General features: G+C 38.8%; 1 protein-coding gene across 1 annotated transcript in view; it reads right to left on the bottom strand.

Moving 5' to 3' along the window:
• The window catches only part of LOC127881166 (TELO2-interacting protein 1 homolog), an 86,034-nt gene that overhangs the window by 30,780 nt on the left and 42,346 nt on the right, over positions 1-12,908 (bottom strand). The window contains exons 14-18 of the mRNA XM_052428848.1: positions 12,149-12,359; positions 9,087-9,223; positions 7,505-7,670; positions 1,924-3,083; positions 1,336-1,523 (exon numbers count right to left, since the gene is read on the bottom strand). Coding sequence (XP_052284808.1) covers positions 1,336-1,523; positions 1,924-3,083; positions 7,505-7,670; positions 9,087-9,223; positions 12,149-12,359 — 1,862 coding nt within the window. The remainder of the gene's footprint in view (positions 1-1,335; positions 1,524-1,923; positions 3,084-7,504; positions 7,671-9,086; positions 9,224-12,148; positions 12,360-12,908) is intronic.

The following is a 12,908-nucleotide window of genomic DNA, read 5'->3' as shown; positions in this document are numbered from 1 at the left end:
ATCTTATCTGGAGCTCTGATAGGGATGAATCTTCTGACCGAGTTTCATGAAGATTGAACAATAAATGTGGCCTCTAGAGTGTTAACAAGATTTTACTATAGCCATATAAGGAAAAATGCCCCGCCCCTTGGCAGCCATGTTTTTCAAGCAAACGTAACCATTTTCGAACTCATCCATGATATCAATAAGACAAATCTTCTGACCATATTTCATGAGGATATGACAACAAATGTTGCCTCTAGAGTGTTAACAAGGTTTTACTATAGCCATATTAGGAAAAATGCCCCGCCCACTGGCGGCCATGGTTTTTCAACCAAAGGGCATTATTTCTGAAATCGTCCCAGATATTATTGGGATGAATCTTCTAACCAAGTTGCATGAAGATTGGACAATAAATGTGGCCTCTAGAGTGTTAACAAGATTTTACTATAGCCATATATAGCCATATAAGGAAAAATGCCCAGCCCCTTGGCAGCCATGTTTTTCAAGCAAAGGTTACCATTTTCAAACTCATCCAAGATATCATTGGGACAAATCTTCTAACCAAGTTTCATGAAGATCGGAAAATAGATGTGGCCTCTAGAGTGTTAACAAGGTTTTACTATAGCCATATAAGGAAAAATGCCCCGCCCCCTGGCGGCCATGTTTTTCAAGCAACCGGCATCATTTTCGAACTCGTCCAAGATATTATTGGGATGAATCTTCTGACCAAGTTTCATGAAGATCAGACAATAAATGTTGCCTCTTGAGTGTTAACAAGATTTTACTATAGCCATATATAGCAATATAAGGAAAAATGCCCCGCCCCTTGGCAGCCATGTTTTTCAAGCAAACGTAACCATTTTCGAACTCATCCAAGATATCATCGAGACCAATCTTCTGACTAAATTTCATGAAGATTGGACAATAAATGTGGCCTCTAGAGAGTTAACAAGGCAAATGTTGACGGCGCATGACGGACGACGCACGACAGACAAAAAGCGATCACAAAAGCTCACCGTGAGCACGTTGTGCTCATGTGAGCTAAAAATGTTACCACATAGGTGTAAACATTTTCCATTTTAAACCAATATGCTACATCTATTTGACTATGAAAGATGATGATGTAAAATTAAATGATTCTTCTGGTATACAGTGTCTTTGGACAAGATAATACAATTTAAAATAGTTCAGGCTACATGTTTATAATAATAATTATTATAATGTAAATGAACACGAGATTACGCCCCCTCATATATTTCTGGTTTGCCCAACTTTTACACATGAAGAACTGAAAGACCAAATACGATAAGCTGTGGTAGGCCAAATACTGTTCAAAGGTTCTGAGTGACCCACCCTGATGTTTGTCCAGAGCCAGACAGGTATGGCTGATGGTGTCCAGGACCAGTAGTCTGAGTTGAGGTCTAGGGGAGGACAGGATGTGTTTACATCGCAACATCACCTCCCGCACTGCCACCATGTGCCCGGGCAGGGGTAGCGCGACCTCTGGGGGGTCAGTGGGGTCAAGATCATCTTGGGTCGGCCTGCAATGTGATTGGAAGGTAGGGGTCACAGCCTTAAAAGCTCTAAGTCTTAAATTTTGTTTAGGTATAACTTAAAGATTTACCAACATTAAAATGTGTGATGTCTTTGCTAAAATTCACCATTATTATAAAGATGCAATTACATAGTCTCGTTCTAATTAACAGGGAGTAGTGTGTAAAGCATTGTCCCAGATTAGCATGTGCAGTCCTCACTGGCTTATCAGGGATCACACTTTCAGACTTCATAAATATAGGAAGTTTTTTTTAAAACAAAATCTCCAGTGACAGCGGAAAGTGTCATCCCTAATCTTGGATGACACTCTATGCACATGCATTAAGCTCTATTTTCCAACAGTTTGAATAAATTGCATCGGATACACACAAAAACCTATTAACTCACTGAAAGTTCTCTAGGTCTTCCTCAGTTATCTCCCCTGCTGACTCTTTCTCCAGTGCAAGGAGGTCAGAAAAGTAGGTGGCCAGCCCTTCTACTTCCTTTGCAGTGACATCACTTATTGTGGGTGCAGAACCCGCGATCTCAGATTCCAAGCAGACTTTGCTGGTTGAAGATTCTACTGCCTTTAATTTACATGCTTTACAGAGCGTTTTAGTAACTGCCAATTCATCAAAATTTTCACAATTTCTGTCTTTGGCATCTTTAGCCTCCTTTTCCTTAAGATGGTTTTTCACAGTGTTGAAGCGCTTGAAGATGCACTGGACACAGCGACTTGCTGGAAGTGTTTTACGGCAGCGTTCACACTCTGTGGTACCGTTAGGCAGTGAAAAAGTGGCGCCATCTAGAGAGGGCTCTACGTCATCAAACTGCCCCTGCACCAAATCTTCCCCCTCCCCTAGGGAGACATGCCCAACACTCTGTCCTGACATTCCCAGTGCAAAAGGCCCTACCCCCTGTCCTGACAAACCCAAGTGGTTTTCACTTGGTTCTTTCATTCCAGGACACTTACATATCAGGTTTTCCGAATTGTCCACATGCTTACAGTCTTCTGGCAGGGTCAACATCTTCAAGCACTGCTGGCACACATTACTTCCTAGAGCTTCTGTTCCAGCCTTTACTGCCACCTTACTGGAACACTTCTTATACACATGCACCCTGTCACTACAGTTGATATCCACCACCTCTTGAAACATGTCCCGTTCCACCTCAACTTTCCCCTTCAATGCACCCTTCCCTGTGTTGCCAGCCCCTTTTATTTCATCCCCTCTAATTTTCCCAGTTGCTTCTCTGACATCCCCATCATCTTCTCCCACCACACAACCACACCCCTCACAACACACTGCTCCCACCCCATCCCTGACCCAATTCCTTGTACGAGCCAGAGCTCCTATCCCATCACCTTCTGATGGCCCAGCACCATTGTTGCCCTTCTGACCCTTACTGGCCCCCTGTTGGCTCTTTTGGTCCCTGTCTTCATGTTTATCACTGTTCTTGCCTTTATGTTTATCAGGGAACCATCTGACCACGGCTTTAGCAAGCTCATTGAGTACACCCATAAACATGGCTGCCTCTTCTGCATAGTTGTCATCCAGTGAGTCCAGAATCTGCGGATAGTTTAGTTAAGTTGAAACATGGGTTATTTTAGCTTTACCCTTTTAACACTTAGATACGTATTTTTACGCATGTGCATTTCCTAAGAAAGTTCAATTAAATTAAATACTTTTCTTACTAGATTCAAGTTTTTAAAGGCTTCATTTCCTACCCTCAGTTACTCATAAGAAGCAAACAGCATAAAACCTGAACAGACTGCGAGTTATTCCGAGGCTGTTCTGCTTTTATGTTATTTGCAAAAGCCATTTTCACTTTGCTTTTCATAGGGGAAAGGGTTAATTGCAATGAAGGCTTAAGGCCTATTGAAACGGTTTCCTGGATAAAAAAACAGTAGTTGGTGTTTTGGGGTAGATCTAAAATACACAAACACGTTGGGCATCACACCAAGTGCTTTTTTTTTATTTGGTGAAAGGACCTGGCCTTCCATTTTGAGAAGAAAAATTATCGACAAAACTTTGACAAGACTGACCCCAGATGCTATCCCAAGGGTTCTGTGTAAAATCATACACACACAACTCCAGTGCATCTTCATCAATCTCAGCTCATTGAGCTGAAACTGTTTTTATTTGAGTAACAGCGACATTGACCCTATAAGCCCCACATACTATCCCAAGCTAAATTTCCGTGTAAGTTTGCTTCATCCAAAGTTTGTCAAGATTGTTCAATGCAAAATAGATTGATTGGAAACTACCTGTTTAAGGTAATGGCTTGCCCGCCAACTAAGTCAAAATCTTATAAGCAGGATTTTCAACTTTGTTTAAAACCTGGTTCATAAACATCTACTTAAACCTGGTTCATAAACATCTACTTAAACCTGGTTCATAAACATCTACTAAAACCAGGTTCATAACCATCTACTAAAACCAGGCTCATAAACATCTACTAAAACTTGGTTCATAAACATCTACTAAGACCTGGTTTATGAACATCTTAAACCGGGTAATTGAACATCTTCCAAAACCTGGTTCATAAACATCTACTTAAACCTGGTTAATGAACATCTTTGAAACCCTGGTTAGTGAACATCCTCTTAAACCTAGTTCATAAAATCTACTTAAAATTGAATCAAACATCTACTGAAACCTGGTTCATAAACATCTACTTAATCCTGGTTCAAAATTATCTACTTAATCCTGGTTCATATTTATCTTCTAAAGCAAGGTTCATAAACATCTTCTAAATCTGGTTAATGAACATCTACGTAAACCTGATTCATTAACATCTACTAAAACCTGGTTCATTAACATCTACTTAAACCTGGTTCATCAACATCTACTAAAACCTGGTTAATAAACATCTACTAAAACCTGGTTCATTAACATCTACTTTAACCTGGTTAATAAACATCAACTAAAACCTAGTTCATAAACATCTACTAAAACCTGGTTCATAAACATCTACTAAAACCTGGTTCATAAAAATCTACTTAAACCTGGTTCATAAACATCTATTAAAACCTGGTCATAAACATCTACTAAAACCTGGTTTAATAAACATCTACTTAAACCTGGTTCTTAAAAATCTACTAAAACCTGGTTCATAACAAGAGCACTGCATAACGGGTGCCATGCTCGGCTGCGGGTGCAGTTTTGAATAAATGAAAGCTTGTCAGATTTTAAAAAACTAGAGCTTTGTCACAGACGTGATGAATACCCCCACATGCCACATTGACACATAATATTTTGCATGTCGTCTTCACAAAAAACAGCGGACACCATGCTCAATTTTTAAAACGCACAAAGTGACCCCTTGACCTAGTTTTTGACCCAGAAAGGCACAAGTTCTAACTTGGCTTTAAGATCATCTCCATAAAACTTCTGGCCAAGTTTGGTGAAGATCGGATGTAAACTACTTGAATTAGAGAGCAGACACCATGCTGAGTGTTAAAATACGCACTAAGTGACCCCGTGCCTAGTTTTAGGCCCGGAATGGCCCATGTTCAAACTTGTCCTAGAGATCATTTAGATAAAACTTGTGACCAAGTTTGGTGAGGATTGGATGAAAACTACTTGAATTGGGGAGCCGACAACATGGTGAGGTTTAAAAGGCACTAAGATACCCTGTGACCTAGTTTTTGACCCGGCATGACCCATATTTACACTTGACCTACACATCATCTAGATTCAACTTGTGACCAAGTTTGGTGAAGATTGGATGAAAACTACTTGAATTAGAGAGCGGACAACATGGTGAGGTTTAAAACACACTAAGTGACCCCGTGACATAGTTTTTGACCCGGCATGGCCCATGTTCGAACTTGACCTACACATCATCTAGTTACAACTTCTGAGCTAGTGTGGTGAAGATCGGATTTAAACTACTTGAAATAGAGAGCGGACATCATGCTCAATGTGTAAAACGTACTAAGTGACCCTGTGACCTAGTTTTTGATTTGGCATGGCCCATGTTTGAACTTGGCCTTCAGATCATCTAGATAAAACTTCTGACCAAGTTTGGTGAAGATCGGAAACTACTTAAATAAGAGAGAGGACACCATGCTGAATGTTAAACAAGAGCACCGCATAAAGGGTGCCACGCTCGGCTGCAAAAGCTTGTCAGAATTTTTTTTTTTTTTTAAGGTCAGTGACCTTGACCTTTGACCTAGTGACCCAAAAAGAGATGTGCTTGTCAGAAACACAATGCCCCCTACTGCGACACATTAAAATAAAATTTATATTTATCATCTCTCTTTAAAGGTTATTACTTCCCTTGAATTTTGTCCAATAAAGGTTATTACTTCCCTTGAATTTTGTCCAATCCATTTGGGGGGGGGGGGTAGTCACAGTCAATTATGACCATGTCAGACATCACTGACAACCAAGGCCTGTGGTTTAAAAGAGATCATAGCCAGAGTTGATCATGTATATATGGACATAAGTCCACAGGTGAGTAATGAACATCACAGAAATGATAATTATATCATTTAAAAAAAACTTTTGACAAATCAATTGTTTGGGTTATAAATAATCTAAATAATAAATCTGTACAGGAACTGTGAAAAGAACTTCAATTCTTGATAAGGAAATATATAATATGATATTTATAATTATATAAATTAGTTCCTTTTAAAATAATTGTCTGTAACAAATCTCTATTTTTAGTAGCAAATAATTAAAAGCCACAACCATGACTGTAGATTCACCACTCAAAATGTGCACCTCCATGAGGTACACATGCATGCCAAATATATAAAGTGGCTATGTTCAATATTGAATAATTATCTCCCTTTAAAGCTTATCACTTCCCTTAAATTTGTATTTTTTACTGTACACCGTAAAGGATGACCTTCACCTTTTACCACAATGTGTTTGTCAGAAACACAATGCCGCCTACTGCGCCGCTTTGATTTATTTAACAAATATATACGTGGGCAGGTCAGATAACTCTGTCCATTTAAAGTTTATTACTTCCCTTGACTTTGTTTTTTCGACCCTAGTCCTTAAAGGATGATGTTCACCTTGAAATTTTACCACCTTAAATGTGCAGCTCCATGAGATACACATGCATGCCAAATATCAAGTTGCTATCTTCAATATTTAAAAAGTTATGGCCGTTGTTAAGGTTTTAGCACGACGCCTTCGGCGGACGACGAGCTGGCTATGACAATAGCTGGGGTTTTCTCCGAAAACAGCCAAGCTAAAAAAAAATTTAACCCTGAAAACCTTGTTTATTAACATCATCTAAAACCTACGTAATAAATATCTACACAATCCTGGTTAATAAACATCCACTAAAACCTGGTTCATTAACATCTACTAAAAGCTGGTTTAAAAACAAGTTTTTTTTATCAAACAGCAGGGCATACTGTATTCCATATCCCAAAATTATTATTCCCATTTAAACGATTAATACATAAGCATGCATAAGTGACAAATAAACTGTAATCTAAAAATCAACAATAAAAGACCATTCCATTCTGGAATATAACCAGTAAAGAAACATCATAACAATATTTCACTACTTGAATCCCATTTTGCGAAGACCTTTCACCTCCTGAACAGAGTCTTATATCAGATCAAATAAAAGATAATTTATTGTCGGGTTCTGAGAAAACTGGGCATAATTTATGTGCGTAAAGTGTAGTCCCAGATTAGCCTGTGCAGTCCGCAGAAAGTGTCGTCCCAGATTAGCCTGTGCAGTCCGCGGAAAGTGTCGTCCCAGATTAGCCTGTGCAGTCTGCACAGGATAATCAGGGACAACACTCCGCTTTTATAGTATTTTTCATTTACAGGAAGTCTCTTCTACACTTAAATCCAGTTTAAGCGGAAAGTGTCATCCCTGATAAGCCTGTGCAGACTGCACAGGCTAATCTGGGAAGGCACTTTACGCACATGCATTATGCCCAGTTTTCTCAGAACAAGGCACATATTATTTTATTGACATGCCATTTAATTAGTAAAGAAAAGCCTCTCGCCTCTTGCACGGTGTCCTGTATCAGGGGCAGTAACTGGGCGCTGCTATACTGCAACATGACCTTGAGAACCAGGGGACACTTCCTGTTCCTGTCCAGGTGTCTTAGTCGCAGGGATATGGAGTTCATCAGGTAGTCGGCATTCTCTCGGATCAGCTGGTCTATGGACCTGTATATACAACCACTTGATGCAATCATACAGGTCATGTAGAACTTTGACAATGAGAGCTGTAGTTTGAAAGACAACTTTAAAATAAGGATACTTATGAGATGCAAACCTTTAACTAGTTTAAGTTACCTTTACTGTGCTTTTAGCAACTGTCTTATTCCAGACACACGTTCTTATACATTATTAAATTTACATGAATGTACAAAATCCCTGATATATCTTGAAGTAAAGATTCCTGAAAAAATTTCCTAAGACTAAAACTATCACCAAACAGTAACTATTTTTTAAATCAATAAATACACTATTTTAGATTTAAGGGGAACAAGCCAATTTGTTGAATTGATATCCCCTGACAATATGCTTCTGGACACTCATACCAAGATTCAATGAAATTCGCAAAAGCACTTACAACATATGGCTCCGGACACAAAAAAAAGAGCATTTTTTCAAGATACAAAGGGACATAACTCTGTTATTAACAAATGGTGTACAATGCCATTTGGCGTGCATCATCCTCTTATCCATATGTATACTCATACCAAATTTCAATGAAATCCGCCAAAGCACTTCCAAGATATGGCTTCGGACACAAAAGTGCCGGACGGAAAGAAAGACGGACCGACAGACAAGGCCAAAACAATATCCCTCCGCCTATGGCAGGGGATAAAGAGCCAAAATATGATAACACTTGGGTCTGTCTCCTTATAAGACCCAGTACTTAGTGACTTTGAAACTAAAGCCTACAAGGAAGATTTTAGCTCATAATTCCAAATACAGGCCATACAAGACACTCATGAAGCAAAATTGGAAAAAAGGCAGAAAAGACAGGGATTAAAAATGAGAAAAAATTGATGTTGATATATTTATGATGGGCTTTGTCAAAAAACAGGCTTAATGCATTTGGGTAAAGTTTCATCCCAGATCAGCTTACTTTGTCAGCACAGGCTAATCTGGGACAACACTTTCCACCCAGCATACATTGTTTAAAGAGACTTAAACAAACACACCAAACAATCCATTAAAGCTTAAAAAGTTGTTCCTGATTAGCCTGTGCAGACTGCTCTGGCTTACCAAGAACAAGGCTAAAATAGTACTTATGAGTCGTGTTCTAAGAAAACTGGGCATAATGCATGCGCGTAGGGTCATCCCAGATTAGCCTGTTTAGTCTGCACAGGCTAATCAGGGACGACACTTTCCGCCTAAATTGGATTTTTACTTCATTTCAACAAAAAATGTCATAAAAGCCGAAAAAGTCATCCCTGATTAGCAACCCCAATCTGGGATGACACTTTACGCACATGCATTTTGCCCAGTTTGCTCAGAACACGACTCATATCATTATCTTAAAACTTTATCATTACTGAAATTACTACTATGATAAATATCTTACTAAATAAAACCTGCCACAACTCTTACTTGTATCTACATGCATGGCAAACATCCCCGAGGGCTATGAATGCTGTATTGGAAATAACGGCTGACTCATCTCCCAGTTTCTCTAACATTGGATACAGAGCTGACATCAACAGGGGCTCAAACCCGGTCTTCAAGATCTGCATTTACAAATACATATGAGCCAAACTATAGAACAAGAGGGCCATGATTGCCCTGTATCGCTCCACTGTTTTTTATGCGAAAAAAAGCGTGCAATGCGCATGGGTTGAAATGTGACTTTCTCTTTCTATCCCTCGTCCCACTGGGCGCTTAAAGTTGGAAGGGTGAGAATTTTTATATATAAATTTGGCCCCAGGGGCATAATTTGAACAAACTTGGTAGAGAACAAGCAAATTCGTTGAATTGATATCCCCCGCCAAACTAGAGCTTTGTTACAGATGTAAGCATTTTTTCAAGATACAAAGGGCCAACACTCCGTTATTAACGGATGGTGTACAATGCCATTTTGCGTGCATCATCATCTTATCCATATATATATACTCATACCAAGTTTAAATGAAATCGGCCAAATCACTTCCAAGATATGGCTCCGGACACAAAAGTGCCGGCCGGCCGGACGAACGAACGGACGGAAGGACGGACGGACAACGCCAAGACAATATCCCTCCACCTTTGGCGGGGGATAACTATAAGATGTCACTACATACCAAATTTGGTTACCCTAGGCCCAATGATTATGGACACGAAGATTTTTAAAGTTTGCACAAAAGAGGCTTTATATAAGCATATGCTCCGTTTTGTGACCCCTGGGGCAGGGTTAAATTTCAGCCCAGGGGAATAATTTGAACAAATTTGGTAGAGGAATATTAGATGTCACTACATACCAAATTAAGAAGCCCTAGGCTCTATAATTATGAACAAGAAGATTTTTAAAGTTTGCACAAAATAGACCTTATTTAAGCATATGTTCATTTTTGTGACCCCCGGGACAGGGTCAAATTTGACCCCAGGGGCATAATTTGAAAAAACTTGGTAGAGAACTTTAAGATTTTAATACATACCAAATTTGGTAGAAAAAGGGCCAATAGTAATGGACAAGTAGATTTTTAAAGTTTGCACAAAATAGGCCCAATATAAGCATAGGTTCATTTTTTGTGACCCCTGGGGAACGGTAAAATTTGATCCCAGGGGCTTAATTTGAACAAACTTGGTAGAGGACTATTAAATGTCACTACATACCAAATTTGGTAGCCCTATGCCATACGGTTATGGACAAGTAGATTTTTAAAGTTTGCACAAAATAGGCCTTATTTAAGCATATGTTCATTTTTGTGACCCCCGGGACAGGGTCAAATTTGTCCCCAGGGGCATAATTTGAACGAACTATGTAGAGAACTATTAGCTGTTACTACATACCGATTTGGTAGCAATATGCCATACGGTTATGGACAAGAGATTTTCAAAGTTTGCACAAAATAGGCTTTATATAAGCATATGTTCATTTTTGTGACCCCCGGGGCAGGGTCAAATTTGACCCCAGGTGCATAATTTAAATAAATTTGGTAGAGGACTATTAGATGTCACTACATACCAAATTTGGTAGCCGTATGCCATACGGTTATGGAAAAGTAGATTTTTAAAGTTTGCACAAAATAGGCCTTATTTAAGCGTATGTTCATTTTTGTGACCCCCGGGGCAGGGTCAAATTTGACTCCAGGGGCATAATTTGAACAAACTAAGTAGAAAACTATTAGATGTCACTACATACCGAATTTGGCAGCCCTAGGCCCTAAGGTTATAGACAAAAAGATTTTTGAGTGTGCACAAAATAGGCTTTCTATAAGCATATGTTCATTTGTGTGACCCTCCGGGCAGGGTCAAATATGACCCCAGTGGCATAATTTGAACAAATTTGGAAGAGGACTATTAGATGTCTCTACATACCAAATTTAATAGCCCTAGGCCCAATGGTTATGGAGGAAAAGATTGAAAGTTTTCACAAGATAGGTCTTATATAAGCAAATTTACAATTTTGTGACCCCAGGGCAGGGTCAAATTTGACCCCAGGGACATAATTTGAACAAATTTGAAAGAGGTTCACCCCAGGAACATCTGTGAGAAGTTTTATCAGAATTGGACTTGTAGTTTAGGAGAAGAAGATGTTAAAAGAAAAAGTTAACGCACGCACAGAAGCACAACGGACACAGGACCATGACATAAGCCCCGCTGGCCTCTGGCCAGTTGAGCTAAAAATGGGGTTTAATGCATGTGCGTATAGATGTACCAAAAAACAACCTGTACAGTCAGCATGGGGTATTCAGGGACGACACTTTCCACCTTAACTAGAATTATGCTTAGAGACTCCCTTTAAACAAAGAAATACCATCAAAAAGGAAAAAGTCGTCCCTGATTAGCCTGTACAAATTAACCCTTACAGTGCAGGAACCGAGTTGTGAAGGCCTTTGCAAACAGTTTGGATCCAGTTGAGACGCCACAAAACGTGGCGTCTCATCTGGATCCAAGCTGTTTGCTATTCTGATAGTATTCTTTGAAAAAAAATCGAAGAAAATGCTAATTTTAGAAATTCAGCAGACGACATTTTTGCAGACGACAAATTTCCCAGCATGCAAAGGGTTAACAGGCTAGTCTGGAATGCCACTTTACACACATGCATTAAGCCCAGTTATTCCATGAACAAGGCTAAACTATATCTGGCACTATAACAGTCTAGATGAAAGTCCATGAGGTCCTTTATGGTCAGTGAAAACTTCAGGTCATTGACACATTTGAAGTTGACTAGTTTTGGTGTTTCAGATTTGCAGATCATCCAGCCAACATCAAGTAAAATATATTCAAGCTTTCACATTTGATTTTCATAGCATTAATTACTATTTTTGTTACACTGAATGGTAGAAAATATAACTACATTTGCTCCAGGAAGCAGCATTTACTTTGCATTGAAACTTATAAGGTAAAGGCAAAATAATTTGGTTTCATATATATTTCTTATTAACCTTAATGCAACAAAAGTCATAAAACAATTATCATGAAAATCTTTAAAATGTTCTAAATGTCTATCATACCTTTGCAAAGTTACCAAATCCTTCCAAAAACAGGGAAATCTGTAAAATATTGCGATTCAGTTTGGCAGCTGATAAATCATTCTCTGGGGAAGTGTTTGTAACAGCAAGGTGTCTCAGTTGATGTTCCAACGACTGAACCTTCCCAGACTGAGCAGTCACAGAGGTCACAAGGTCAAAGTTCACTTGACTTAGATACTCATCCACTAACATTCTGTGTAAAAATAATAAATTCAAAGAAAAAATCATGTAAACATTTAACAAATGATAGATGTGCATGATGAAAACTTTAGGCAACTATAAAAAACAAGACTATTGCCAAGCAATATATGTCCCCTACCGGCTCCACCATTGTCAGAATTTAAAAAAATATTTGTTGCCATAGCAACAGACCTGTTTACCCTACCGATTGCTTCTCAGTAGTATGGAGGGCATCTCTCAGTAGTTTTGGGCTGTTGTCAGTAGTTTTAAACTTTTCAATCATTTTGAGCATTAAAACACCATGACTGGGTCACATATCAGTTTAACGGTACATAAAGCATTAGATGAATCTAGTTGCTAATAATTAAATCCCTTAAGTGATTGTTTTGCTTTGATTTGTTACAGCCTGTGCCATTTGGTTTGGGAAAATTAGCGCGATAAACCACGAAATTGGAAAAAATAGTGTGATAAACCATGAAATTGGAAAAAATAGTGCGATAAACCATGAAATTGGGAGACATTCAGCATTATACATATGATTATAAGTTACAGAATTAAAATT

The sequence above is a fragment of the Dreissena polymorpha genome, chromosome 5, assembly GCF_020536995.1.
Source record: "Dreissena polymorpha isolate Duluth1 chromosome 5, UMN_Dpol_1.0, whole genome shotgun sequence".
In the NCBI taxonomy this organism is placed as follows: domain Eukaryota; kingdom Metazoa; phylum Mollusca; class Bivalvia; order Myida; family Dreissenidae; genus Dreissena; species Dreissena polymorpha.
This window is presented reverse-complemented; position numbering and strand designations above follow the sequence as displayed.